Source organism: Bos taurus, chromosome 11 (genome assembly GCF_002263795.3).
Source record: "Bos taurus isolate L1 Dominette 01449 registration number 42190680 breed Hereford chromosome 11, ARS-UCD2.0, whole genome shotgun sequence".
In the NCBI taxonomy this organism is placed as follows: domain Eukaryota; kingdom Metazoa; phylum Chordata; class Mammalia; order Artiodactyla; family Bovidae; genus Bos; species Bos taurus.
This window is the reverse complement of record NC_037338.1, coordinates 14,808,407-14,835,899: the sequence shown is the minus strand read 5'-3', so window position 1 is coordinate 14,835,899 and position 27,493 is coordinate 14,808,407. Positions and strand designations below refer to the sequence as shown.

The 27,493-nt window shown below is 39.5% G+C and overlaps 2 protein-coding genes and 1 long non-coding RNA gene across 6 annotated transcripts in view; 1 reads left to right on the top strand and 2 right to left on the bottom strand.

The window, feature by feature from the left end:
• NLRC4 (NLR family CARD domain containing 4) overlaps positions 1-25,241 on the top strand; it is a 54,357-nt gene extending 29,116 nt beyond the window's left edge. For 2 of the 3 annotated variants that reach the window (XM_010809868.4, XM_005212521.5), the window contains 3 exons: positions 1,892-1,984; positions 2,640-2,807; positions 19,802-25,241. In XM_010809868.4, coding sequence (XP_010808170.2) covers positions 1,892-1,984; positions 2,640-2,807; positions 19,802-20,094 — 554 coding nt within the window. In that variant the 3' untranslated portion in view covers positions 20,095-25,241. 3 annotated transcript variants of the gene reach the window in all.
• LOC132346550 (uncharacterized) lies at positions 1,817-7,390 on the bottom strand. Its single transcript, XR_009496381.1, has 2 exons — positions 3,602-7,390; positions 1,817-1,947 (listed from the first exon to the last, which is right to left on the bottom strand). It is a non-coding gene; the product is annotated as an uncharacterized lncRNA (long non-coding RNA).
• The window catches only part of SLC30A6 (solute carrier family 30 member 6), a 48,816-nt gene continuing 44,836 nt past the window's right edge, over positions 23,514-27,493 (bottom strand). Inside the window, exon 11 of one of the 2 annotated variants that reach the window (XM_059891252.1) lies at positions 23,514-27,013. In XM_059891252.1, coding sequence (XP_059747235.1) covers positions 26,513-27,013 — 501 coding nt within the window. In that variant the 3' untranslated portion in view covers positions 23,514-26,512. The remainder of the gene's footprint in view (positions 27,014-27,493) is intronic. The other variant, NM_001075766.1, reaches the window with a different exon arrangement.

Below are 27,493 nucleotides of genomic sequence, written 5' to 3'. Positions count from 1 at the left end.
AAACAACTGCTAAGAATCTGTAAACTTTCCTAAGAAAATTACGTATACACCAGTGTAAACCAAAAGTTGCAGATACCTAGGGATTAGAAAAGGCCAGACAAACAATGAGAGGCATAAGAATGATGAGCACACTCCTTTACTTCTTCACTTGCCCTGGGGAGAGACAGGTTTAGAACTGAAAATACTAGCTGTACCCTTTTTAAGAGGAGCTCTGCAGGTTTTAAAAAATTATTTATTTGTTTAGGCTCTGTTGGGTCTTTGTTGCTGCTTGGGCTTTTCTCTATTTGCCATAAGTAGGGGCTACTTTCTAGTTGCTTTCTTACTGAAGTGGCTTCTCTTGTTGAGGAGCACAGGCTCTGGGGAACACAGGCTTCGGTAGTTGTGGCTCCAAGGCCCTAGAGCACAGGCTCAGTAGCTGTCGTGCACGGGCTTAGTAGTTCTGTGGCATGTGGAATCAACCTGGACCAGGGATGGAATCCATGTGTCTTGCATGGGCAGGCAGATTCTTTACCACTGAGCCACCAGGGAAGTCCCAGGCTTTGTATTTGAAACCAAATCACAGAAGATACTTTACTCTAAGAAAAGGGTTCATATGATTGATTAAAAATAATAATAGCTAATATTATAACAAGAGTATGTATTCATTAAAAAACTGACTAATTTCTAACGGGGATATTTCCAATCAGTCTTGATAGGAAAAACTTCAACTAAATTAAACAACCATGATAAATATACGAAAATGAAGAAAAGAATTAAGCAGTTCCTCACTAGAATGATAGTGTCAGGAGAGTGTAATTTCGTCAGTTCTGTCTTGCCGCAACAAAGATTTGAAATGGTGGACCAGTGTTACAGCTCAGAGTTGTATTCAGCAAACAAAGGATAGTACACCCTTGAGGTGTGAAGGCAGGCTGACCCCAGAGGAGAGGCCCCACCTGTTTTGACTCCCTCTTTTTCACGTTTTTGTCTCCTACCTTCTGAGCCTGCCATATGCAAATTAGGGCTAGCCAGGAAGAGCGTGTGTTTGTTTCACCTGAGGTTCTCACTCCAGTCCTCAAAATTTTCCTTTGTTCCTTTTTCATGGGCTTTCCCCTTTCTTGGACTCCTTTCTCCTATTCTAACCGCCTAACAATGGCATTTATGATTAATGTTTACATGTAATATAGTTTCCCAAAATTTTAACCTCAATATATTTGTATTTTTGTTATTAAAATACCTCTCTTATAGATAGCATGGAGTTGGGTCTTGCTTTAAAAAAGAAAATCTAGTTTTATTCATCTTTGTCTTTAATTGGAATGTTTAATCCCATTAATATAATTATTTATATGAATAGATTTCCAGCTGCCATTTTGCTATTTATTTTCTGTTTTTCTCATCTGTCTTTTTTAATTTCTAAGTTTTTATTATTAGCATCACAACTATGACATTAACAAAATTACCTAAACTGAGTACACAAAGAACAGCCCATCTTATCTGGTTTTGTTCCTTTGTTTCTCCTGCATGATAGGGTATTTAGAATTGTAAGCAACCTCAAGAGTTTATCCATTTCAACTTCCTCATTCTAATGATGAAGCTGCTGAAGCCTAGAAAAGCAGAGTGACTTTACTAAAATGACATAAAAACTGTCTTCCAGGCTGCATTAGGCTTATGGTGAATTGAAGTTTTTTAGTCAGAACTTAGGACCAGGAAATATATGTGCATCAATCATAGTTGTGGCAAGCGGGGGTTAAATCTTTCCAGAGACGTTTTTGGAATAATTATATTAATCAAGTGAAATAATGTTTTGTATGCTGCCAACAAAGAAAACAAGGACTCAGAATTCTTCTAAGGATATTTTAAAATGCACTTTAGTTCCCTGAAAGTCTTGTTTTGGATTGAAATTTCTTTTTTCCAGCTCAGAATCTTCATAACCTGGCCAGACTGAGCATTCTTGATTTATCTGAAAATCATCTGGAAAAGGATGGAAAAGAAGCTCTTCAGCAACTAAGTAAGAATGACAATTTAGCCAAAACCAAATACTCAAAAGGTCAGAAAAGCAGAGCCTGACTCCTGCAGTTTCGTTTATCCACATACGCCTTACTAGATGGACCTCAGTGAAAGTGAAAGTCATTACATAAGTCAATGTAGCCCTTTTCTAAACTACTCTTGAAGAATACAGGCCAATGGTTTTTGAGTTATTAGTTTTCCCATATCATTGCACCTGAGATTCCCACTTGCTTGCCTCCTTCCAGGGAGCTAGTGTCTGAGAGTGACATTCAAGGCAATTTTGCTTAAGAAGTTAGTAATAAGATTTTTAAGCTGTGATAACAATTCTGTGATTATGTTAAAATAAAACAACCTGGTACTTACTGTCTGAGATTTGTTTCAAAATAATATAGAAGGGAAGGAATTTGATGACAATGAAACAAGATTATCCATGATTTGGTTTTTGTTGAAAGTTGGCATATTAGTACATATAGTTTTATATATTTTTGTATATTTTTGAACACTTCCCATAAAAATATTAACAAAAAAACAAGTAGATTCTTGTTGCCCACTGAGCAGGCTTCAGAGATAATAGTCATTCCTTCTCTCACATCCCTTCATCCTTTATCAATTTTGAGATGGATCCAATTTCTGAAACTGCTCCCTCGTTCTTCAAGTTGACAGGCTGCATATCTTAGAACAGCTAACCGTTCTGATGCTGCCCTGGTGTGGTGATGTACGAGTCAGTCTGGCCAGACTGTTGGAGCAACTGGAGAGGGTCCCACAGCTCGTCAAGCTTGGGCTGAAAAACTGGAGACTCACAGATGCAGAGATAAGAATTCTAGGTAGGTATACATACAGAGCTAAGAGAAAGGAAGTTAGCCCTCACAAAGTTCTTCAATTGGCTTGTTCTATTTAGTTAGCTAGCATCTGATTTGTTTATTTGACTCCTCTTTTTTATACAAACATAGTAGAAGAGTGTTCACATATGTTAAAGAGTAAAATGATTGAAGACACTAGCCTGTCTTCAAGCATTTCACCTAAAGTGTTTAAAGGAAAAACATTCACATTATCTGATAAGATGTATTATGTTAGGAATTGCTCTTCCTGGCCTTAACTATCTGAAATTCAGCAAGGCCCCTCCAATCTTGGGAAATATGTTTAAGTCATTTGTTGGGTATTCAAAACAAGTAAGGAAAAGAAAGAAAGAATGTGTTAGTCGTTCAGTCGTGTCCAATTCTTTGTGACCCCATAGACTGGAACCCCAGCCTCCTCTGTCCATGGAATTCTCCAGGTGAGAATACTGGAGTGAATAGCCATTCCCTTCTCCAGGGGATCTTTCCAACCCAAGGACTGAACCCGCATCTCTTATGTCTCCTGCATTGCAGGCACATTCTTTACCATCTGAGCCATCAGGGAAGCCCAAGTGCAATTTTAATGTAAATGGGATCATGGAATACATTTAAGAAGCTGCAAAATTTCCCAGGAACAAAAAAAGATACATAGATGACTGAAGACACAACAGCCTCAGGCAGTTGAAGTGTCCCCACGCTCTCTGTATTAGTTATCATGTCTGTGTAAGATGACTCCAAAATTTGTGGCTTAAACCAACTATAAAACAAACAACTATAAACATTACCTCACATTGCTGTGGGTCAGGAATTTGGAAGCAGCTTAGCTGGGTGGTTCTGGCTTTGTGTCATGAGGTTGCAGTACAGATGTTGACTGGGGCTGCTGGAAACCTGCTTCCAAGGTGGCTCCTCACTTGGTTGGCAGCTTCGTGCTGGCTGTTGGATGGGGCATTATTTTCTCATCCCTGGACCTCTCCATACACTGCTTGCATGTCCTCAGAACACGGCAGCTCACTCTCTCTAGAGCAAGAGATCCAGAAGAGAAATCAGTTAGACGTTGCAATACCCTTTATGACCTAGCCTGGGAAGATCATTCTGGGGTCATCTCTGCTGTGTCCTATGGTTACTCATGTCAGCCCAACCCAGTGTGGGAGGGGACAACACAGAAGAGTGGATACTAGGAGGTGAGGGTCACTGGAGCCAACTTGAAGGCTGACTACTATATTACCTAAGGCAAAGGATTGGTGAAAACAGCCTTGACTGCCTTCATCTCCCTCACAGATTGTCTAGAAAGTACTAATAGGATACATATCATAAAACTTACCATTTTAACCATTTTAAAATCTACAGTTTTGTGGAATTCACGTTCTTAAGCAACCACCATCACCATCCATCTCTAGAACTTTTTCATTTTCCCTGGCTGAAACTCTGTACTCATTAAAGACTAACTCCCTCTTTTAAAAATTTCTCTTAGAGAGGTGTATGTCTTTAATTCCTTAGGCTGCCCAAAGGTTCTGCAATTCTTAGTGGTGCTGAGATTCTGGGTCTTTCCTTCCCTTGATTCTTTTATTTATTTTTGGTTGCACTGGCTCTCTGCTGCTGTGCTTGGACTTTGGGGCTACTCTTGGTTGCAGTGCGTGGATTTCTGATCATGGTGGCTTCTCTTGTGGGACACAGGGTCTACGGCACAGAGGCTTCAATCGTTGCGGCTTGCAGGCTTAGTTGCTCTGCAGCATGTGGGATCTTCCTGGATCAGGGATTGAACTGTGTGCTCTGCATTGGTAGGCAGATTCTTAACCCATGGGCCACCAGGGAAGTCCTCTCCTTCCTTTAATTTCTAACTCCACTTCCATCTCCTCTACCTGCTCCCTTAACCATCAAATCATATCATCCTGGGTGTCATTCTTTCAGGACCTTCTGCTATTCTGGGTGATATTGGAAGCAGGTGGGGTTTCTGTGACAGGCTAATTAGCTAATAAATAATCCTTCTCAGGTAACCTCATACCTAAAGTAAGTAGGAAAGGTTATGTCTTTTCAAGGAGGCTGTTGGGAAGTGTGTAGAATTAGAATTACAGGTGAGGGAAGGCATTTTTACATAGAGACCCTTTATCATCTTTCATATCTGTAAGTAGGTAGTTGCTTAACTTGCCCACTTCTGAGGCTGACTACTGAGACCAGAGAAGGAGATGCTGTGGTGGGTTTATTAAGAACTAAGCTAAGGGAGTAGTTTGCCATTTCACTTTAATAGCCTAGTGCCTAACAGTGTCCATATGTAAATGAGAAATATAAATATAACAGAAGACAGCTGACTCTTGGGAATTTACCTGTAATGATGTACCCCAAGATGCAAGTGAAAAAATGACAAAATGAAGAACTAATTTATTCTCAAAGTGTTTTTAAAAAGAATTGTGGAATTACCATTATATACCTAATAAAACATAACTATTATCCCTGTTTTATAAATAGAGACATGGAATCTTCTCAGCAGTCCAGTGGTTAGGACTCTGCACTTCCTCTGCAGGGGCTACCAGTTCCATCCCTGGTTGGGGAATTAAGATACCTCATGCCATGCAGCAAGGCCAAAAAAATTTTTTTTAAAAAAGAAGCAGAGACATAAGAAAGTTGTCAGGCCAAAGCAGGGAGAGGGCTAGAGACAGAAGAGTTGATGAAAGGAGCAAGCGAGTACAGGTGCTGGCATGGCTCCTCTCCAGCCATTTCCTCCACCCTGCAAAGGTATAAGGGCTTCCCAGGTGGCTCAGTGGTAAAGAATCCGCCTGCCAATGAAGGACACCCAGGTTCGATCCCTGGATCAGGAAGATCCCCTGGAGTAGGAAATGGCAACACACTCCAGATTCTTGCCTGGAAAATCCTATGGACAGAGGAGCCTGGTGGGCTAAAGTTCTTGAGATCGCGAAGAGTCAGACACAACTGAGTGTGCACACACATGCAGCTAGAGGTATAAAAAGCAGTCTGCTTGGATGTGAGGCACTAGCTGAAGAGTGAGAGCCAAGCATTCTCTGCCTTTGGTCTCTAGCCAGGTGAAGAGACTGCTGTCTGTCAGTCCCCTCTAGAGGCTCCATCATTATGAAGTGGTTAAGTGAATTAGTTTTAGAGTCAGACAGACCTACCCATCCCTTCCACTTGATAGATGTATGACCTGCAGCAACTTCAAGCTGCTGAACCTCAGTTTGCTCATCTGTCAAATGGGGATAATTACAATGCCTACCATATGAGAGGTTATTATACTAATCCATAATTGAGCTAATGAATAGTAAGAAGTTCAATATTGATTCATTGTATATACTCAATAAATGGTACTGTGATCATTATTCTCTGGCAGCTTCAAGGGGAACCAAATGCTAGGGTCATCTTTCTTTAAAAAAGAACTTCTTCAGGCTGCTCACTTTTGATGTATGAGATCCTTCACAATAGAGCCCCAGTCCACTTTCTTCTCCATCTTCATCTTCTGCATGCCTCCCCACCTATGTGAGGCTTCATCCACCTCTTGCTAGTCCTCCAAAATGCCTTTGTACATGTGCTCCCTCTAGGAAGTCCTTCACCTCCTCTACAGTCCTTTAAGACCTAGCTGATGCATCTCTTTCTTGGTGAAATAGTCTCCTTTTTAAAAAAATTTTATTTATTTTTAATTGGATGATAATTGCTTTATAATGTTGTGTTGGTTTCTGCCATACATCAACATAAATCAGCCATAGGTATACATATGTCCCTCCTTCTTGAGCCTCCCTCCCACTCCATCTCACCCCTCTAGGCTGTCAGAGAGCACTAGGGCGAGTTTCCTGTGCTACACAGAAGCTTCCCACTAGCTACTCTTGGTAAAATAGTCTCCTTATGCTCGCTCTTCTGCACCCCTAAGAGTAACCTAGACATTGTTTTAAGCCTCTTGTCCAGAGTCTTTCAAATTTTTTTGACTATGACCCATATTTTAAAAGTATATTTTATCTTGTTATCCAATGCACACATACACATACATTTTTATAGTATTTATATATACTTGAAAGTCTTCTTAAAACCACTAAAAAAAGGGAAAAGATGTGGTACATATATACACTGGAACATTAGCCATAAAGAAGCATGAAATGCCATTTGTAGCAACATGAATGGACCTAGAGATGATCATGTGAAGTGAAGGAAGTCAGACAAAGAAAGACAAATATATGACATCACTTGTAAGTGGAATATAAAAATGATGCAAATACTTATTTACAGACTCTCAGACATAAAAAAAATCTTATGGTTACCAAAGAAAACAGCAGGATTGGGGGCAGGTGGAGAATTAAATTGGAAGTTTGGGATTAACATATACACACTGCTGCTGCTGCTGTTAAGTCGCTTCAGTCGTGTCCGACTCTGTGCGACCCCAGAGACAGCAGCCCACCAGGCTCACCTGTCCCCGGGATTCTCCAGGCAAGAACACTGGAGTGGGTTGCCATTTCCTTCTCCAATGCATGAAAGTGAAAAGTGAAAGGGAAGTCGCTCAGTTGTGTCCGACTCCTAGCAACCCCTTGGACTGCAGCCTACCAGGCTCCTCCGTCCATGGGATTTTCCAGGCAAGAGTACTGGAGTGGGGTGCCATTGCCTTCTCCGAACATATACACACTACTATATATATAAAATAGATGGGCAACAGTATATATATATATATATATATATATATAAATATAAAATAGATTGGCAACAGTACAACACAGGGAACTTTCAATATCTTACAATAACCTATAATGGAAAAGAATCTGAACAGGAAAAATATATATACAGAATTAAGTCACTTTGGTGTACACCTGAAACTAACATATTATAAGTGAACTATACTTCAATTTAAAAAACGATTTTAAAAAAACTGCTCTAATCCATATGCTAGATCCAGGGCTCTGTTTCCATGGTCCCTCCTGGCTCTGCACTTCTGTTTTTGTGTGACTCTGGATCTGTGTCAACTTAACCCCTGTGGTGTCCCTTTCCCTATTCTCCAAGTTACTCAGATGGGGAGAGTTCACTTATCCTTAACATTTACAAGAAGGTCCCAGTATAACTACAGATGTAGCAGATTTACTGAATGCTTATAAGTATTTGTAAAGGGTGGACTTACATGATAGCTCTGAAGAGCACTTAACTTTAATATTGGCACTTCCCCTTTCTCAAATAGATGCAAGACTATTTCTGCCAATTCAGGCTCCAATTGCCTGTCAATTACCCTGTCCTATTTCATCACCATCTCTTACAATCCCTGAAAAAAAAAAAAAAATCCTTCTATGTGATTATGATCTATGTGATTATGAAGAGTAACTCAATTACATCTAGCCCCCTAATACCAAACTCAGTTCAGGACCTTCCTTCACATTGTTGTTCAGTCGCTAAGTCGTGTCCAATCTTTTACCACACCATGGACTGTAGCCCGCCAGGCTCCTCTGTCCATGGGATTTCCCAGGCAAGAATACTGGAGAGGGTTGCTAGTTTCTTCTCCAGGGGATCTTCCTGACCCAGGGATGGAACTCGGGTCTCCTTCATTGACAGGAGGATTCCTTACCACTGAACCACCAGGGAAGCCCTTCCTTCACATAGCCAGACTAATGTGCTCTATGAATAACAGGCTTACATTCAGGTTTCTCCTCTTCCCCTCTACTGCTGGGCTCTATTAACAGCAGAGAGAAGAACAGATTTATTTCCTCCATAATACGAATCATGTTAAAAGGCAGAAGAAGCCAAAATCAGGGTTCCTTTTGGTTTTGTGTTTTTTAATTGACGTGTAACATACCCACAGGAAAGTGTACAAATCCTAAGTAGATAGTACAATGAATTTTCATAAGGTTCATATACCCATGTAACTAGTACCCAGATCAAGACGTGGAAGAATAAAAAAAAAAAGAAAGAAAGAAACAGAAGATTCTCAGCTTTGTAGCTTCCTTCTCCCAGCTTCCTAACTTCTAACATCATAGATTAGTCTTGGCTGCTTTTTAATTTTACATAAATGGAATCATACACTGTATATTCTTTTGAGTTTTCTTTGGTTCAATATCATGTGTATGAAATTCATCCATATTATTATGTGTATACAAGATTCATTCATTCTCATTGCTGTAAAATCTATTGTATGAACATACTTCAACTGGTTTTTCCCATTCTACTGTTGATATTTGAGTAATTTTATCTTTCAAATACTATAAATAGTGCTGCTATGAACATCCTTGTGTACATCTTCTGGTGAACATATGGGCACATTTCTGCTGGGTGTCTATACAGGAGTGGGTTTGGGTTACAGGTAAAGCATATGTTAAACTTTGGGCTTCACTGGTGGCTCAAATGGTAGAGTCTGCCTGCAGTGTAGGAGACCTGGGTTTGATCCCTGGGTTGGGAAGATCCCCTGGAGGAAATGGCTACCTACTCCAGTATTCTTGCCTGGAGAGTACCATGGACAGAGGAACCTGGTGGGCTACGGTTCATGGGGTCATAAAGTGTTGGATGCAACCGACTTTCACTTTTCATATGTTTGGCTTTAATATACATGTCAGTCTTCCAATGTGCTTATATTCAATTCTGGTTTAAAAAAACTGTGGTTTTTATTATTACACACAGACAGCCATTTATTTTTGTTAGCACACTTACCATTTGAACTTAGAGAATGTATTCATATATCTATCTGCCCCACTTAACTGTGAGATCTTAGAGAACAGGGCTCAGGCCATTAGACTTGGTATTGAGTGTATTTCCCACACTCAATAAATATGTTGTATAAAAGAATGAAAGAACTTATAGCACCTCCACTATTTGCCATGAGATATAGGCTAGCTTGGGTTCTTAGAAAACCCATTATAGTAAATGCTATTTTCTTATATATAAAATATCCCCAAATTTGAAAATACATTTGTATGATTTCACAAACTCTTTATGATATCTGAACCAACCAATTCTTCAAACCTCTAGCAAAAGTTTCTTGACTCTGGTCCATCATACTTCTCCTGGCTTAGATCTGGCTTTGGGATTCACATCCCTATTTAGTGATGGTACATGTGATGGATGAGATGCAATATGCCTTGACATGGGATAATAAAATTCAGGCTAGTAATAAGAGATGGGGAGTCTAATGAAATATAGGCTACCAAGGAAGAAGCAGGGAGGAAATGTCATAGTAAGTGTTTAATGAAATATGTGGTAGATAAGATGCGCTGGAGACATAAGGTGTATTTTCAGAAAAGTACCTTTTTACCAAGGGTTTTAGACACCTCCTGGTCCTAACTGAAACCTGGCTCTCCCCTACAACTCTCTTAAACAGTCACTTTTATTCTCTTGATCTTTATGCCTCTCAGAGTCCAAAAGGCAAGGTCAGTTTCTCCTTGATTTTCACTGTCCTTCCAGTCCACACCTCCAAACTCATGAAGGATTCCTACTTCCATGTGGCTTAGGCCATTTAACTGAACTATGGCTTGTTCTTATTGCTATGAACTCCAAATTTACTGTCATGTTTTCTTATGCACTGAAGCCTTTGACAACTGTCTTACAGAATTCCTTACCCTCTAATTTTGGTCATCAACTGAGAAGACTTCATTTCTTATGTGAAACTACTCAGCCAACATTCAGGAACGTCCTTTTTTGTCCTTCTCTTCTATTATCCTTCACCCATCTGTGAGGATGGAATTATCAGATTATGATAACTCCACTTACAACCGTTCTACCCCTAAGATATTAAATCCAGATGATTCATTCTCAAACAGCCTTCTAAATTTCCATCCTAGTTACTTGGTGACTCATCACCAGTTCACTTCATTTCACTGGGACATCCAGTCCATTGAGGCCACTGCCACTTGCCTACTAAATAGCTCCTGTTTATTTTGACTTTTCTTCCCACCTAGTTTAAATTCCGTCCTTCATCCTGCAAACATTCTTGTCAAAATAGCTGAAACTCTTATGGCCCACAGTATGATAAGTCAATTTAGGCAATGACATTTAGTGATGGCCTGTGTGTGTGAAGATGCAAAAGTGAAATGAAGAAAGTGTAATGAGAGATGCAGTTTCTAAATAAAGACTACTTAATGAGATGCAGGAAGAAAATGAGAGTGGAGGTGAGGTGTGAAATTAGATACAGTGGTTAGGGTGTATTTGCTGGCAAAACTGAAAGCCTGGATTGTCCTCAATTTTCCACTTGTTCTGTACCTATACTCAGACCATTGGGAAAAATCACACAATTTGGCAGATAGGTACATTTCAGGTTTATAGTAACAAATTTCAATGAAAATACTTAGAGAAAATGGTAAGAAAGCATTATATATAGAAACATAGCATGCAGCAAGAGCAGGGCTTGAATAAAATGCTTGTAGTCTTACATACTTATATTAGAAGAGAAGAAAGGCTGAAAATTATTGTTTCTAATTTAAGAAGCCAGAAAAAGAGTAAACTCAAGATAATAAACATAAGAATATAAATCAATGAAATAGAAGACAAAAATACATTTAAAGAAAGATTCAGTTCAGTTCAGTTCAGTCGCTTAGTTGTGTCCAACTCTTTGCGACCCCATGAATCTCAGCACGCCAGTCCTCCCTGTCCATCACCAACACCTGGAGTTCACTCAAACTCATGTCCATCGAGTCGGTGATGCCATCCAGCCATCTCATCCTTTGTCGTCCCCTTCTCCTCCTGCCCCCAATCCCTCCCAGCATCAAGGTCTTTTCCAATGAGTCAACTCTTCACATGAGGTGGCCAAAGTATTGGAGTTTCAGCTTTAGCATCAGTCCTTCCAATAAACATCCAGGACCGATCTCCTTTAGGATGGACTTGTTGGATCTCCTTGAAGTCCAAGGGACTCTCAAGAGTCTTCTCCAACACCACAGTTCAAAGCATCAATTCTTCGGCACTCAGCTTTCTTCACAGTCCAACTCTCACATCCATACATGACCACTGGAAAAACCATAGACTTGACTAGATGGACCTTTGTTGGCAAAGTAATGTCTCTGCTTTTGAATATGCTACCTAGGTTGGTTATAACTTTCCTTCCAAGGAGTAAGAATCTTTTAATTCATGGCTGCAGTCACCATCTGCAGTGATTTTGGAGCCCCAAAAAATAAAGTCTGACACTGTTTCCACTGTTTCCTCATCTATTTCCCATGAAGAGACGGGACCAGAAGCCATGATCTTAGTTTTCTGAATGTTGAGCTTTAAGCCAACTTTTTCACTCTCCTCTTTCACTTTCATCAAGAGGCTTTTTAGTTCCTCTTCACTTTCTACCATAAGGATGGTGTCATCTGCACATCTGAGGTTATTGATATTTCTCCCGGCAATCTTGATTCCAGCTTGTGCTTCTTCCAGCCCAGCATTTCTCATGATGCACTCTGCATATAAGTTAAATAAGCAGGGTGACAATATACAGCCTTGACGTACTCCTTTTCCTATTTGGAACCAGTCTGTTGTTCCATGTCCAGTTCTAACTGTTGCTTCCTGACCTGCATATAGGTTTCTCAAGAGGCAAGTCAGGTGGTCTGGTATTCCCATTTCTTTCAGAATTTGCCACAGTTTATTGTGATCCACACAGTCAAAGGTTTTGGCATAGTCAATAAAGCAGAAATATATGTTTTTCTGGAGCTCCCTTGCTTTTTCAATGATCCAGCGGATGCTGGCAATTTGATCTCTGGTTCCTCTGCCTTTTCTAAAACCAGCTTGAACATCTGGAAGTTCACGGTTCACGTACTGCTGAAGCCTGGCTTGGAGAATTTTGAGCATTACTTTACTAGCATGTGAGATGAATGCAATTGTGTGGTAGTTTGAGCATTCTTTGGCATTGCCTTTCTTTGGGATTGGAATGAAAACTGACCTTTTCCAGTCCTGTGGCCACTGCTGAGTTTTCCAAATTTGCTGGCATATTGAGTGCAGCACTTTCACAGCATCATCTTTTAGGGTTTGAAATAGCTCAACTGGAATTCTATCACCTCCACTAGCTTTGCTCCTAGTGATGCTTCCTAAGGCCCAGTTGACCTCACATTCCAGGTTGTCTGGCTCTAGGTGAGTGATCACACCATCGTGATTATCTGGATCATGAAGATCTTTTTTGTATAGTTCTCCTGTATATTCTTGCCACCTCTTCTTAATATCTTCTGCTTCTGTTAGGTCCATATCATTTCTGTCCTTTATTGATCCCATCTTTGCATGAAATGTTCCCTTGGTATCTCTAATTTTCTTGAAGAGATCTCTAGTCTTTCCCATTCTGTTGTTTTCCTCTATTTCTTTGCATTGATCGCTGAGGAAGGCTTTCTTATCTCTCCTTGCTATTCTTTAGAACTCTCCATTCAGATGCTTATATGTTTCCTTTGTTTCTCTTCTTTTCACAGCTATTTGTAAGGCCTCCCCAGACAGCCATTTTGCTTTTTTGCATTTCTTTTCCATGGGGATGGTCTTGATCCCTGTCTCCTGTACAATGTCATGAACCTCAGTCCATAGTTCATCAGGCACTCTATCTATCAGATCTAGTCCCTTAAATCTATTTCTCACTTCCACTGTATAATCATAAGGGATTTGATTTAGGTCATACCTGAATGGTCTAGTGGTTTTCCCTACTTTCTTCAATATAAGTCTGAATTTGGCAATAAGGAGTTCATGATCTGAGTGACAGTCAGCTCCTGGTCTTGTTTTTGCTGACTGTATAGAGCTTCTCCATCTTTGGCTGCAAAGAATATAATCAATCTGATTTTGGTGTTGACTATCTGTTGATGTCCATGTGTAGAGTCTTTTCTTGTGTTGTTGGAAGAGGGTGTTTGCTATGACCAGTGCGTTCTCTTGGTAAAACTCTATTAGCCTTTTCCTGCTTCGTTCCGTACTCCAAGGCCAAATTTGCCTGTTACTCCAGGTTTTTCTTGACTTCCTACTTTTGCATTCCAGTCCCCTATAATGAAAAGGACATCTTTTTGGGGTGTTAGTTCTAAAAGGTCTTGTAGGTCTTCATAGAACCATTCAACTTCTTCAGTGTTACTGGTTGGGACGTAGGCTTTGATACCGATTTTTTTGGGGGGGTGATGTGGTGGCGGCAAGAATACCAGAGTGGGTTGCCATTCCCTTCTCCAGGAGATCTTCCCAAACCAGGGATTGAACCTGGGTCTCCCACATTGTAGGCAGACGCTTTACCGTCTGAACCACCAGGGAAGTTCAAAAGAAAGATTAGTAAAGCTTAAAATGGTTCTTTAATGAGTAACAAAGGAATAGAGATGAAAAATTAAGCAAAATTAATCAAGAAAAAGCAGAGCAACATAAATAATTTCATTTATCAAAGTGTAGACCTAGGCACATGAATGTTTGTAGTGGCTTTATTCATATCACATATCTGATAAAGGACTACTATTTAGAATATATAAAGAACTCCTACAACTCATTGATAAAAAGACAACTTGAAGGAGTTTAGAGAAGACAAAGAATCTAAATAGGCATTTCTCCAAAGAAGATATATAAATGGCTAATAAACATCAGAAAAAATGCTCAGTATCATTAGCCATCAGGGAAATGAAAACCAAAGCCACAGTGAAATGACTCTTACCAACCACTAGGATGGTTACAATAAAAAAAAGGACAGGTAATAAAAAGTGTTGACAAGGACATAGAAAAAGTGGAGCCCTCATGTGCTGGTGGTTGGACTGTTTCCTACTTAGGAAAACATTCTGCCACCTCTCCAATGGTTAAACATAGGATTATCAATTCTACCCTGAGGAATCCAAGAGAAATGAAAATATATGTCCATACAAAAGCATGCATAGCAATGTTATCGCATATTTTATAATCCCGAAGTGGAAACAACCCAAGTGTCCATCACTGCTAAATGGATAAACAAAATGTGATATATCTACAAAATAGAGTATTATTCAGCCGTAAAAAGGAATGAAGTGTTAGAACACACTATAACATGGATGAACCTTGAAGATATCATACAAAGTGAAAGAAGCCAGTCACAAAAGACCATATATAGTATGATTACATTCATATGAAATGTCCACAATGGGCAAATCCATAGTGACGAAAAGTGGATTAATGGTTGCCAATGTTGTGGGGTGGGGTGAGAATGACTGCTAATGCTGTGGAGTTCAGTTTTGGGGGTGATGAAGATGTCCTGGAACTAGATAGTGGTGTACAACTTTGTGGATATACTAAAACCCACTACGCTGTTGCCCAGTCATGTCTCTTGAGATCCCAATCCCATGGATTGGGATTTTTCAGGCAATAATACTGGAATGGGTTGCCATTTCCTTTTTCCAGGGGATCTTCCCAACCCAGGAACTGAATGCGAGTCTCCCGCCCGCATCTCCTGCATTTCAGGTAGACTCTTTATTGCTGAGCCCACGGGGAAGCCCCAAACCCACTATAAGTTCAGTTCAGTTCAGTCGCTCAGTCGTGTCTGACTATACCACTATAACTATAGTGGTATAGTTATACTTTAAAATGTTGAATTTTATGGTATGTATATTATATATCAAAAAGACCCTAAAAGTATATCCTAAGCAACTGTATTTACACAGTACTTGTCAAAACTGTATTTTTTAAAATACAAAAGAATGACAAACTCTAAATCAGAACAGTAGTTTCCGTGGGTCAGCGGGGACAGATGTGTGCAACAGGAGGATACCACATAATAGATCCAAGTTTTCATCCATGTTCTTATTCTCAGGTTAAGTGATAGATTCATGAGTTAATAGGTGAAATTAGTGATCTATCCACTTCTGAATAAACAATAAACACAACCTGTCAACATTTCCTGACAATCTTACTGTGCCTCTGTATGCAGCTCTCTCTATATAAACAATTTTAAACTTTATTCTCCTTAATCCATGTCTTTCTCTATTTCACAATGAATGTGATTCCCCCCTCCCATGCCCCGCCTTTCCTTTTCTTATTACATTATAGTAGGTCTCTCCCCCTTTAAGGGCAGTCTCTCTGCTCTAGCCTTGACTGAGATCCCACCCCTGCCCTCATCCCTGTTCAAGATCATTTCACCAATTATGCCCTTCTTTACTCTTTCCTATCAGTTTTTAAAGGTGCTCAGGTCTCTCTCATTTTATATAGAACTCTTCCTGACTCCTATCTTCCTCCTATGACTATCATCCTCTCCCTCCTTCCCTTCAAGGCAAAAATTTATGTACCCTCAACACATCTCCACTATCTGACCATCCTCTGCTTCCTACTTATTCCAGCTGACTCTACACACTTGCAACGACTCAATGGATATTTTCCCAAAGTGTTTAACTTACCTATGTAAAAGTTGATGCTGAGTACTCTCTCCTTTTCAAAATGTTCTCTTGACTTCCGTGCTACCTTGGTAGCTTCTCAGTCTCCTTTGCCATGGCAGTTCCTCCATACAGATGTTAAACGCTCCCAATTTTCCTTAGAACCTAGTCCTAGGTTCTCCACTCTTCTTCCTTAGATTACACTTCATCTTAAAGCTGTAATTGCCATATTTAAATTTTCACTCCCCAAATTTTGTTTCTTCCTGATCAGCAATCTGGGACTATTGAATAGGAATCATTGTGAGCTCAAGGATCTACTGCACCTGTCCTCACTTACTTTTTTAGGTGACATAGTTTGATTTAAATGTTTGAGGCTAAACTCACAATTTAGCATGTTCTCAAACAGGCATCACATCTGAACTCCATTACCCAATTTTTTCCTCAAAAAAAAAAAAGAACCACCACAGACCATACTTATGTTCTAGCTCAGTGGTAAGTTCTGGGCCAAATCATTCTGCCAAATGGATCCTCAGAATTTTGCAAGTGCTCTGTTTTGCTATCTACTTGTAATTTTTTTTAATAGCATCTTATTTTTATTGTTAGACACAGGAAATTTTGGGGGTCTCTGAAAAAAACTAAATTTATGAAGTTCATTTTTCCTGATCCCTATGTTGCCTCATTTCTTGGGAGCTTTTTGTTCGACTTTTTGTCTGTCTTTAGTTCCTTGTTGGAGGCTGTTCTCAACTGTCTGGTATTCCTGTTCTCTTCACATTTTAGAGTGAGGCACAAATTGGTAGGAAGCTCCCTGCACCTGAGGGAGGGGCTTAGGCTCACCGTGGGTGGTCAGGAAAGAAAAACAGCTCTTCCTGTGTAGGGCCTTCCTTGGAGGCAGTTCAATTTTCCCTGAGAAGGATCCTTGTCTTTCTCCTGGAGCATGTAAGTGCAGCTGCCACTGCTCTGCAAACAAAGTGGGGCTGGAAGGTCTATTGCCTTTGTGTGTTCCCAAGGCACCTGGACCTACCACAGCACCTATCTTCCATCCAGTTACTTCATTATGCATGTTTTCACACTACATGTAAGCCCAAGAAGACAGAGACCATATGTCCTTTTACGTTATCCCCAGCACTCAGCACAATCCAGGATACATGGTAGGCACTCAAAACTGTTTGTTGAATGAATAAATGGTAAGAGCTCTGGCTCAGGGGAACTATAGGGTGGTCTCTTCCACACTAGAGCTTTGTTTAGGTTGTAGGAACCCTTCATGGATCAGAATCCTTCTACCCAGAGAATCTGAGATTTCTGCCTGGAATTAGGATCAAGGCACTTGCATTCTCCACAACCCACATACAGCCTACAGAGCTAAATGTCACTGATTCCTCTTCTCTCAGAAGTAGTCTGCTCCTCATGATGACAAAAACGCCAGATTCAATGAACAAAATGTGTGCCCTTGTGAATTACATTGCTTGTTCTTGGTTCCTGTGCTTGTGCACATTCTGGTAATTATCCAAAAATCTCTCTAATTGATACCATTCTTTAAGCCTGGCAGGTAGCCTGTATAAATAGCTTACCCTTTGAGGGTGGGGTGGGCTTGAAATTCTTCGTTAGAGTTCCTTTCAGGTGATGCAATCTGTTCTGGTAATTAAGAAGGAGAAATGAAGTTGCTTTTTGTGGAGGAAGGAGCTTTATATGCAGACATGCTAACTGGCAACCAGTATTTTGACTGAGCACATACTTTGCTGGGAAGAACCTGGGAACGAGGCAGAGACAGAAAGGACTTGAGAATGAGGTGTAAGAAGAGAAGGGAGAAACCTATGAGGAAGAAAGAAGGGCTCATTATGGGAAGGAGGAAGAAAGGAGAAAGTGAGGCCCTATGTATGGATGAGGCTGGGCACAGGCTATGCTGGTCTAAGGAGACCCAGCCACACCTTGGCTTACAGAGCAGAGCTATATTCCCCTCTCCTGTAACACTCAGGAGTGTGCAGTCCAGGCAGGTGGAGTGGCTTTGCTCTGTGCAGTCTTTCAGACTCAGATACCTACATGTTCTTTACTCCTCCGTTACTTAGGGTGTTACCTTTGACTTCATGGTAATGGCTAGGATATTTACCTTTCCATTGTAGGAGTACTTTTTTTAAAAAATAATTTTAAACATTTATTTATTTATGATTGTGCTGGGTCTTTGTTGCTACACAGGCTTTTCTCCAATTGCAGAGAGTGGGGATTACTCTCTAGTTGCAGTTAAGCATGCTTCTTCTTGCAGTGGCTTCTCTTATTGCAGAGCATAGACTATAGGGTGTGTGGACTCAGTATTTGTAGCTGGCAGGCCCTTGAGCACAGGCTTAACAGTGGTGGCGTATGGGCTTAGCTGCTCTGAGGCATGTGGGATCTGCCTGGACCAGGGATTGAAACCCTGTCTCCTGCATTGGCAGGTGGATTCTGATCCACTGAGCCACCAGGGCAGCCTTGTTCAGTTCAGTCACTCAGTTCTGACTCTTTGCAACCCCATGGAGCGCAGCATGTCAGGTCTCCCTCTCCATTACCAACTCCTGGAATTTACTCATGTCCATTGAGTCAGTGACGCCATCCAACCATCTCATCCTGTCATCTCCTTCTCCTCCCGCCTTCCATCTTTCCCAGCATCAGGGTCTTATCAAATGAGTCAGTTCTTCGCATCAGGTGGCCAAAATACTGGAGTTTCATCTTCAGCATCAGTCCTTCCAATGAATATTCAGAACTGATTTCCTTTAGGATGGACTGGTTGGATCTCCTTGCAGTCCAAGGGACTCTCAAGACTCTTCTCCAACACCACAGTTCAAAAGCATCAATTCTTCAGTGCTCAGCTTTCTTTATAGTCCCAACTCACATCCATGCATGACTACTGGAAAAACCATGGCTTTGACTAGATGGACCTTTGTTGGCAAAGTAATGTCTCTGCTTTTTAATATGCTGTCTAGGTTTGTCATAACTTTTCTTCTAAGGAGCAAGTGTCTTTTAATTTTATGGCTCCAGTCACCATCTGCAGTTATTTTGGAGCACAAAAAAAGAAAGTCTCTCATTGTTTCCATTGTTTCCCCCTATATTTGCCATGAACTGATGGGACCAGATGCCATGATCTGTTTTCTGAATGTTGAGTTTTAAGCCAACTATTTCACTCTCCTCTTTCATCAAGAGGCTCTTTAGTTCTTTTTCGCTTTCTGCCATAAGGATGGTGCCATAAGGGCAGTCCTTGGAGGAGGTATTTTAGAGTGCCCTATTCTATAAGGAAATTCCTGAAGAGTTAGAAGAGGGTGAAAAATAACAACCCCAAAACTCTTTATCTTGAGATACTGAAGGAGTTTACTTACTGAAGTTTACAGTTTGGAACATTTCATACCCAAAGAAACAATCGTTAGGTAGCGTATGCTTCTCCAGAAGAGGAAATGACGTAATGTTGCCAAAGTCTGACTCCAGTTTTGAAAACAGGTACTGAATATTTCAATTGTCTCTCCCACGTTTCAATTTTTACACAATCTTCCATTACTTGGAAAAGTCAGGAAAAGAGAAAAAGTATATAAGTCATTTATATTGGTTTCCTATAATTGCTATTTATCAGATTCCCTTACACTTTAGGAAAAATATAATTTGTAAATATAATGAACCAGGTCTATAATCACTTTTCTAATTACACAGAGAATTTCTTTCTTAAGCAAAGCACTAGTCCAAACATAGCCATTTCTCTTAAAAAAAACAAACAAACAAAAAAAAAACACCTTTTTTCCAGTTAATGGATTTATTTCTGTTTTTATTCAGGTGTATTTTTTGAAAAGAATCCTCTGGAAAACTTCCAGCAGTTGGATTTGGCAGGAAATTGTGTAAGCAGCGATGGATGGCTTGCCTTCATGAGTGGATTTGAGAATCTTAAGGAACTAGTGTTTTTTGACTTCAGTACGAAAGGACTCTTACCTGATGCATCATTAGTCAGGAAACTTAGCCACGTGTTATCCAAACTAACTTTTCTGCAAGAGGTTCAGCTTGTTGGGTGGCAACTTGATGACGATGATGTCAGTGTTCTTAAAGGTGCTTTTAAACTAGTAATTGCTTAAATAAAGGGTACCCTAAGCCTCTGAATGCTCTGGGGACTCCATTACTTTCAGCCTGGTGATTTAAAAATCTTTGCTCAAAAAAACTGCCCCAGGTGCCCTGCAGACTTATAAGAAATGTATGCTTACTGTTGTAAGTTACTGAGATGTTTGGATTGTTTCTTTAAATTGCATGATTGCAATAAAGGCCTGGCTAATAAAAATATGGAACAAACTTTGCTCATATACTTCAAGGGTCTGAAAGTAAACAGCAATCCACTATATATCTAAAAATTATCCTTCTCAAGAGTGTGTGTCTAACTCACCCCTTCTAAACGTTTTCTTCTTTTATGGATATCAGGATGATGTGGAGCATCATCACCTTCTTAGCCGGCCTCTTCCATGGAAATCAACTTTCTTAATTTCATCACTCAAATAAAAAGGAGACAGAAAACAGGAGGATGCTAGGAAACTGAGGCCAAAGAAGAGGAAGTGGGAGGGCGTTTAACTTGATGACATGTATAAACAGGTGAATTTAACTCAGATGACCATTTTATCTACTATTGTGGGCAAGAATCCCTTAGAAGAAATGGAGTAGTGATCACAGTCAAGAGTCTGAAATGCACTACTTGGATGCAATCTCAAAAATGACAGAATGATCTGTTTGTTCCCAAGGCAAACCATTCAACATCACAGTAATGCAAGTCTATGCTCTGACCAGTAATGCTGAAGAAGCTGAAGCTGAATGGTTCTATGAAGATCTACAAGACATTCTAGAAGTAACACCCCAAAAGATGTCCTTTCCATTACAGGGGACTGGAATGCAAAAGTAGGAAGTCAAGAAACAAACATCTGGAGTAACAGGCAAATTTGGCCTTGGAGTACAGAATGAAGCAGGCCAAAGGCTAATAGAGTTTTGTGAAGAGAATGCATTGGTCATAGCAAACACCCTCCTCCAACAACACAAGAGAAGATTCTACACATGGACATCAACAGATGGTCAATACCAAAATCAGATTGATTACATTCTTTGCAGCCAAAGATGGAGAAGCTCTATACAGTCAGCAAAAACAAGACCAGAAGCTGACCGTGGCTCAAATCATTAACTCCTTATTGTCAAATTCAGACTTATATTGAAGAAAGTAGGGAAAACCACTAGATCATTCAGGTATGACCTAAATCAAATCCCTTACGATTATACAGTGGGAGTGACAACTAGATTCAAGGGATTGTATCTGATAGACTGAGTGCCTGAAAAACTATGGATGGAGGGGTTGGTGACATTGTACAGGAGGCAGGGATCAAGTCCAAGAAAGAGAAATGTAAAAAGGCAAAATGGTTATCTGAGGAGGCCTTACAAATAGTTGAGAAAAGAAGAGAAGCTAAAAGCAAAGGAGAAAAGGAAAGATATACTTATTTGAATGGAGAGTTCCAAAGAACAGCAGGGAGAGATTAGAAAGCCTTCCTCAGTGATCAATGCAAAGAAATAGAGGAAAAGAATAGAATGGGAAAGACTAGAGATCTCTTCAAGAAAATTAGAGATACCAAGGGAACATTTCACGCAAAGATGGGCACAATAAAGGACAGAAATGGTACGGATCTAATAGAAGCAGAAGATATTAAGAAGACATGGCAAGAATACACAGAACTATACAAAAAGATCTTCATAACACAGATAATCATGATGGTGTGATCACCTAGAGCCAGACATCCTCGAACGCAAAGTCAAGTGGGTCTTAGGAAGCATCATGATGAACAAAGCTAGTGGAGGTAATGGAATTCCAGTTGAGCTATTTCAAATCCTAAAAGATGATGCTGTGAAAGTGCTGCACTCAATATGCCAGCAAATTTGGAGAACTCAGCAGTGGCCACAGGACTGGAAAAGGTCAGTTTTCATTCCAATCCCAAAGAAAGGCAATGCCAAAGAATGCTCAAACTACCGCACAACTGCACTCATTTCACACACTAGCAAAGTAATGCTCAAAATTCTCCAAGCCAGGCTTCAACAGTATGTGAACCGTGAACTTCCAGATGTTCAAGCTGGATTTAGAAAAGGCAGAGGAACCAGAGATCAAATTGCTTACATCCACTGGATCATCAAAAAATCACAGGAGTTCCAGAAAAACATCTAATTCTGCATATTGACTATGCCAAAGCCTTTGACTGTGTGGATCACAACAAACTGTGGAAAATTCTGAAAGAGATGGGAATACCAGACCACCTTACCTGCCTCCTGAGAAATCTGTATGCAGGTCAAGAATCAACAGTTAGAACAAATGGACATGGAACAACAGACTGGTTCTAAATCAGGAAATGTACTGGTTCCAGTACGTCAAGGCTGTATATTGTCACCCTGCTTATTTAACTTATATGCAGAGTACATCGAGAAATGTTGGACTGGATGAAGCACAAGCTGGAAGCAAGATTGGCAGGAGAAATATCAATAACCTCAGATACACAGAAGATACCACACTTATGGCAGAAAGCACAGAAGTAAAGAGCCTCTTGATGAAAGTGAAAGAGAGTGAAAAAATTGGCTTAAACCTCAACATTCAGAAAATTAAGACCATGGCATCAGGTCCCATCATTTCATGGCAAATAGATGGGGAAACAGTTGAAACAGTGAGAGACTTTCTTTTTGCGGGTCCAAAATCACTACCGAAGGTGACTGCAGCCATGAAATTAAAAGACGCTTGCACCTTGGAAAGTTATGACAAACCTAGACAGCATGTTAAAAAGCATAGATACTATTTTGCCAACAAAGGTCCGTCTAGTCAAAGCCATGGTTTTTCCAGTAGTCATGTATGGATGTGAGAGTTGGACTACAAAGAAAGCTGAGCACTGAAGAATTGATGCCTTTGAACTGTGGTGTTGGAGAAGACTCTTGAAGAGTCCCTTGGACTGCAAGGAGATCCAACCAGTCCATCCTAAAAGAAATCAGTACTGAATATTCATTGGAAGGACTGATACTGAAGCTGAAACTCCAATACTTTGGCCACTTGATGTGAAGAACTGACTCATATGAAAAGACCCTAATGCTGGAAAAGACTGAAGGCGGGAGAAGACAGAGGATAAGATGGTTGGATGGCATCACCGACTCAATGGACATGAGTTTGAGTAAACTCTGGGAGTTGGTGATGGAGAGGGAGACCTGGCGTGCTGCAGTCCATGGGGTCACAAAGAGTCAGACTCGACTGAGCGACTGAACTGAACTGATAAATAGGTCACTTCTATCAGCTACTTGAAGGGGATTCCTGTTTATCCTTGTATTCTCTTCAGTCTCAAGAATAGCAGGTCACCAAAATTTATATACTATATGCACATTTACTTAGTACAGTGCATGGCATGTACTATACTCCTGACGAGCATTTGCTGAATATGAGATAAAGTTACCAATAAATAGCTATTGAAACAAACAGGCCAAAATTATTTAAAAGCAGAGAGAAAGTTCACGAATGTTCTTTATTCAAATAGTTTAATTCAAACAATTTGGAATGTAAAAGTATTTTCTTGTATAAAAAGCAGATCAGGCTCCCCCCGCAAAATCAGCAATCTTTAGTTAAGCAAAAAATTGGCAGTTTATGAGTAGCTCAATCAGATGCTTGAATGAGTAGCTAAACCAGTTGCTGATACATGTATGCAATTCCATCTGTGACTTCAGAGATTAAAGAAGAAAAAATGGATCCCATTCTTTCGTACCCTGTGAAAGGTAAGAGTACCCTGTCCTAATCTTTTCCCCAACACCTCCCAAAATAATCCTTCCTCACAAAGAAAGAAGTCTAAGAAAAATCTGTTTAAGCTAAACAGATTTAAGTTGAGGCAACTCTGAAATACACAAAAACCAAATGTCAGCCTTTAGTTTACTCTCTGTTCTCATGGCACCTCAAATTAATGGCTTGGGTGTTGGCATAGGTAACACTTGGCCTGTATGTTGAGGTAGTCACTAAAAAGAAATTCTTGGTACAATATTCTATTTCACAAGTGGATATATTTTCTGCAGATTTAGTAATACAGTTTTAGAGCTGACAGTTTATAGATCAACTACTTCATTCCCCACCCTAACTTTACAGATGAGAAAGCTCAGAGGAGTTAAATGACTTACCCATGGTTATAAAACTACTCAAACAGTGGCAGCATCAGGACTGGAATCCAAATCTCTTGTCTTCCAGCCCAGTGTTTTCCTCCATTATAAAACAGTAATTTCTCAAACAAGATTAATCACACTCCATGGAACTTGCTCTTAATCACAAACCATGGGTCAAGTTTTTAACTCAAACGTGCTTCCTGGTCTAGCTTCATGTAACTCCATGGCAAGATTTACCAGTTAGGCTACTAAATCAAGGCTTACGCTGGCCAAGTTTCTTATTTTCATATCCAGAACCTATCCAAAGGTTGGCAAATAAGACTTCTTTATATAATAATGCCTGGAGCAATGCCACCTGCAGCAATTGGCATTATCAAATTTCGGCAAGTAGAGCCAACCCTTCAAGACCCACATGCAACTTCTCAAGTAGTGCAGTCGGTTATCAAAGCACCTTTGGAAGGACAACAGAACAGATGTAACCTCTGAATGAGTGTTGAGGAAACAGGCATTTAACCTTGCACAGAACTGTGTTTAGTACCCGGGCACTTTAAAAATCCCCTGGAAACGGAGAAGACATGCATAGAGTGGCAGCACATACCTCTTAATCATCATTCAGTACAAGGCAGTTCTTCAGATTTCACGCATGACCCAAATTCACATTTAGATGAGATCAATGGAAGAAAAATCACCCTGTAATAGTAGACCAATAATAGGTATAGAAATAGTTGGAGGACGAAAGATAAATGTCAAGGAACAGGTTGCCTTATCACATTTATGTTTCGTTTTCCCCAGCGGTCAAGGTGGCATGGGCTCTATTTCTTCAGCAGGTCAAATGGCTGAACAGGGCTGCAAATGTCAAAGACAACGATCAACTCCTCATCAAGCAAAAGTTACTTGGGACCTGGTCACTTATTGTCACAGCGTGACTACAATTCTACTTGACAGAGATGGCTTCTTAGATGTTTATTACTCCACTGTAAAGAAACAGGAATTTGGGAGGGTTGCTTATATTTAAAAGAGGATGAGTTGATTGAAGAAAGTTGCAAATTAAAAAAAAAAAAAAAAAACACTTCTCTAGATAGTTGCTGATGGCTGGAAATGTCACAAATCTCCAGGAGTACTGAATTCTAGAAAAGCTGAATCCACTCTCAAAATCCAATTTTAAAACCTAAGTATAAAATGCATGATAAAACGAGAAAAAAAAAAATCATAGGTAATTTGTGACTGTTGCTTGTTATACTTTTTATAAGTAATACTGGCCATGTTGGAAAGTCCTTAACATTTGCATTTGGAAAATAATTTAAAAATAAAATAATCTACATGATTCTCACACTTCATTATAAATGTTAACAATTCACTATTTTCAATGAAGCAGAACAAAATAAATTAGAAACTGCCTACTGCAGATCTAACCAGTACTTATAAACCTAAGGTGCACTAGATTTTGGCAAAATTACATAATTTAAGTTCAAATTGTTCATGCAACTTTGAAAAAAGGATCAAAAAGTACTACATTGCATGTAATTCCACATATTTTGGTAATATATGTGATATTTTGTTAATAAAATGAAAAATCAAAGTCAACCAATAAAAAGGTGACAGGAAGGATAAAAATCTATCATTATCTCAGTATTTAATTAAATGTAAGACTGAAAATTGGGATTCCTTCACTGCATATCACTTAAGGATAAGATGTTTATTTAACCAAAATAAGATATTGTGAGACTGATGGGTCACTTACAAATGTATTGAAATTTTTTAATGAGAAAAACTATTAAAAAACTGATAATTAAAAATTTTTAACTGTGCCAGATAGTAAAATATGTTTCAAAATTTCTGATAAAAATGTTTGCTTTTACTTTGCATACCACAGGAGGACCTCAAAGAAAAATGTAGCAATTAAGTTTGGAAAACCTATAAAAGAGACTTTTACTTTTAGAATAGACATTTTTTTTCCTTTCCTAAAATGTGTACTCAAGAAGCAAGTTTATAAATTTCACTGAAGAAAGCATTATATTTTTAATAATGTGACAAATCTACTCCATCAAGTGGTTCTCTTATAAAGGTAATGTTATATCACGCTGCAGTCAACTACAAAACCAAAGATAGCAAAATTCAAATTTAGAGAACACACTTTCTAAAGGAAGCCTATTTAAAGTCTATAACATTTAAAAGGTTCTCACTGCCCCAAATGTTTTACAAAAATATAGTTTCATTGGTTTCATGAAATGTGAACAAGCCTACTACTCTCTAACATTTAGAGTAAATGATTGAACAGTCGATGCAAAGTGGATTACTAAATAAACTGAAACTCAAGGAGTCAATATTCCTCATAAAAATAAATTAAATTATAGTACATCATGGTCTTGGTTGTCCAATTCTATTGTTAGTTCCATATCTACTCGGGATATTTGTAAAACCAGTCCTGAATCCTTGGGTTGCTCCAATGCCTGGAACTCCAAGTCCTTGATTAAGCACGCTGCTATAAGGTGCGTGTCCATGATTAAGACCCAAACCGTAAGGTCTTGTTTGCGTATTTAGAAGAATAACTGGGCTCACATTTTTTCCAGGGGTGTTAAATGAAAATTCTGGAGGTGGACTACTAGGTTTAGTTGGAGTTGATGTGACAGGGTTTGAATCATCAGTACCCTTAAGAGGAGGCATTGGGATTACGTGATGATCTGTAAAGTTTAGGACATTGGCTGCAACAGGCCCAGACAGTAAGGCAGGCCTGATCCAATCATCCTTGAATATCTGAACAGTCAGAGTAGATACAAGCGTGTACAGCCTGTTGGTCACATGAGCAAGAACCATTTGTTCATTGGCATCTCGTCGAATTCTCACGTGAACTGATCCAGCCTAAAAGGGACAAAATCATAAGAAAAAGACTGCTTACAATTATACTACTGAAAATTCCATTGGAAAGAAACATTTTATTGATATTCCTTAAAAACTACTTTAGTAGTAATTGTTGATGTAAAGAGTTAATAAAATAATTTATGACTCTAAATAAAATATAACATTAAAATATTAAAAAAAGAAAGAAATCCATGTAGGAGGAAGGCGGGTATATAGCAATAGAAGGCAGAACACAAATGAAGTATATGGAAAAATGCACTGCAAGGGCAGAGAAGGTAGCTATTAATTCCAGTTGAGGAAGACTTCAAAAGAAGATGGCATCTGATCTGGGGCTGGGGATTAAATGAAATCTCAAAAGGTAGAGACAGGCATTCTAAGCTGGGGCAACAGTACTTGAAAACATGGCATGTTTGGGCAAGAATAAGCAACATTACTATATAAAAGAAGTACAGTATTTCAGGAGGCAGAAAAGAAATGAAA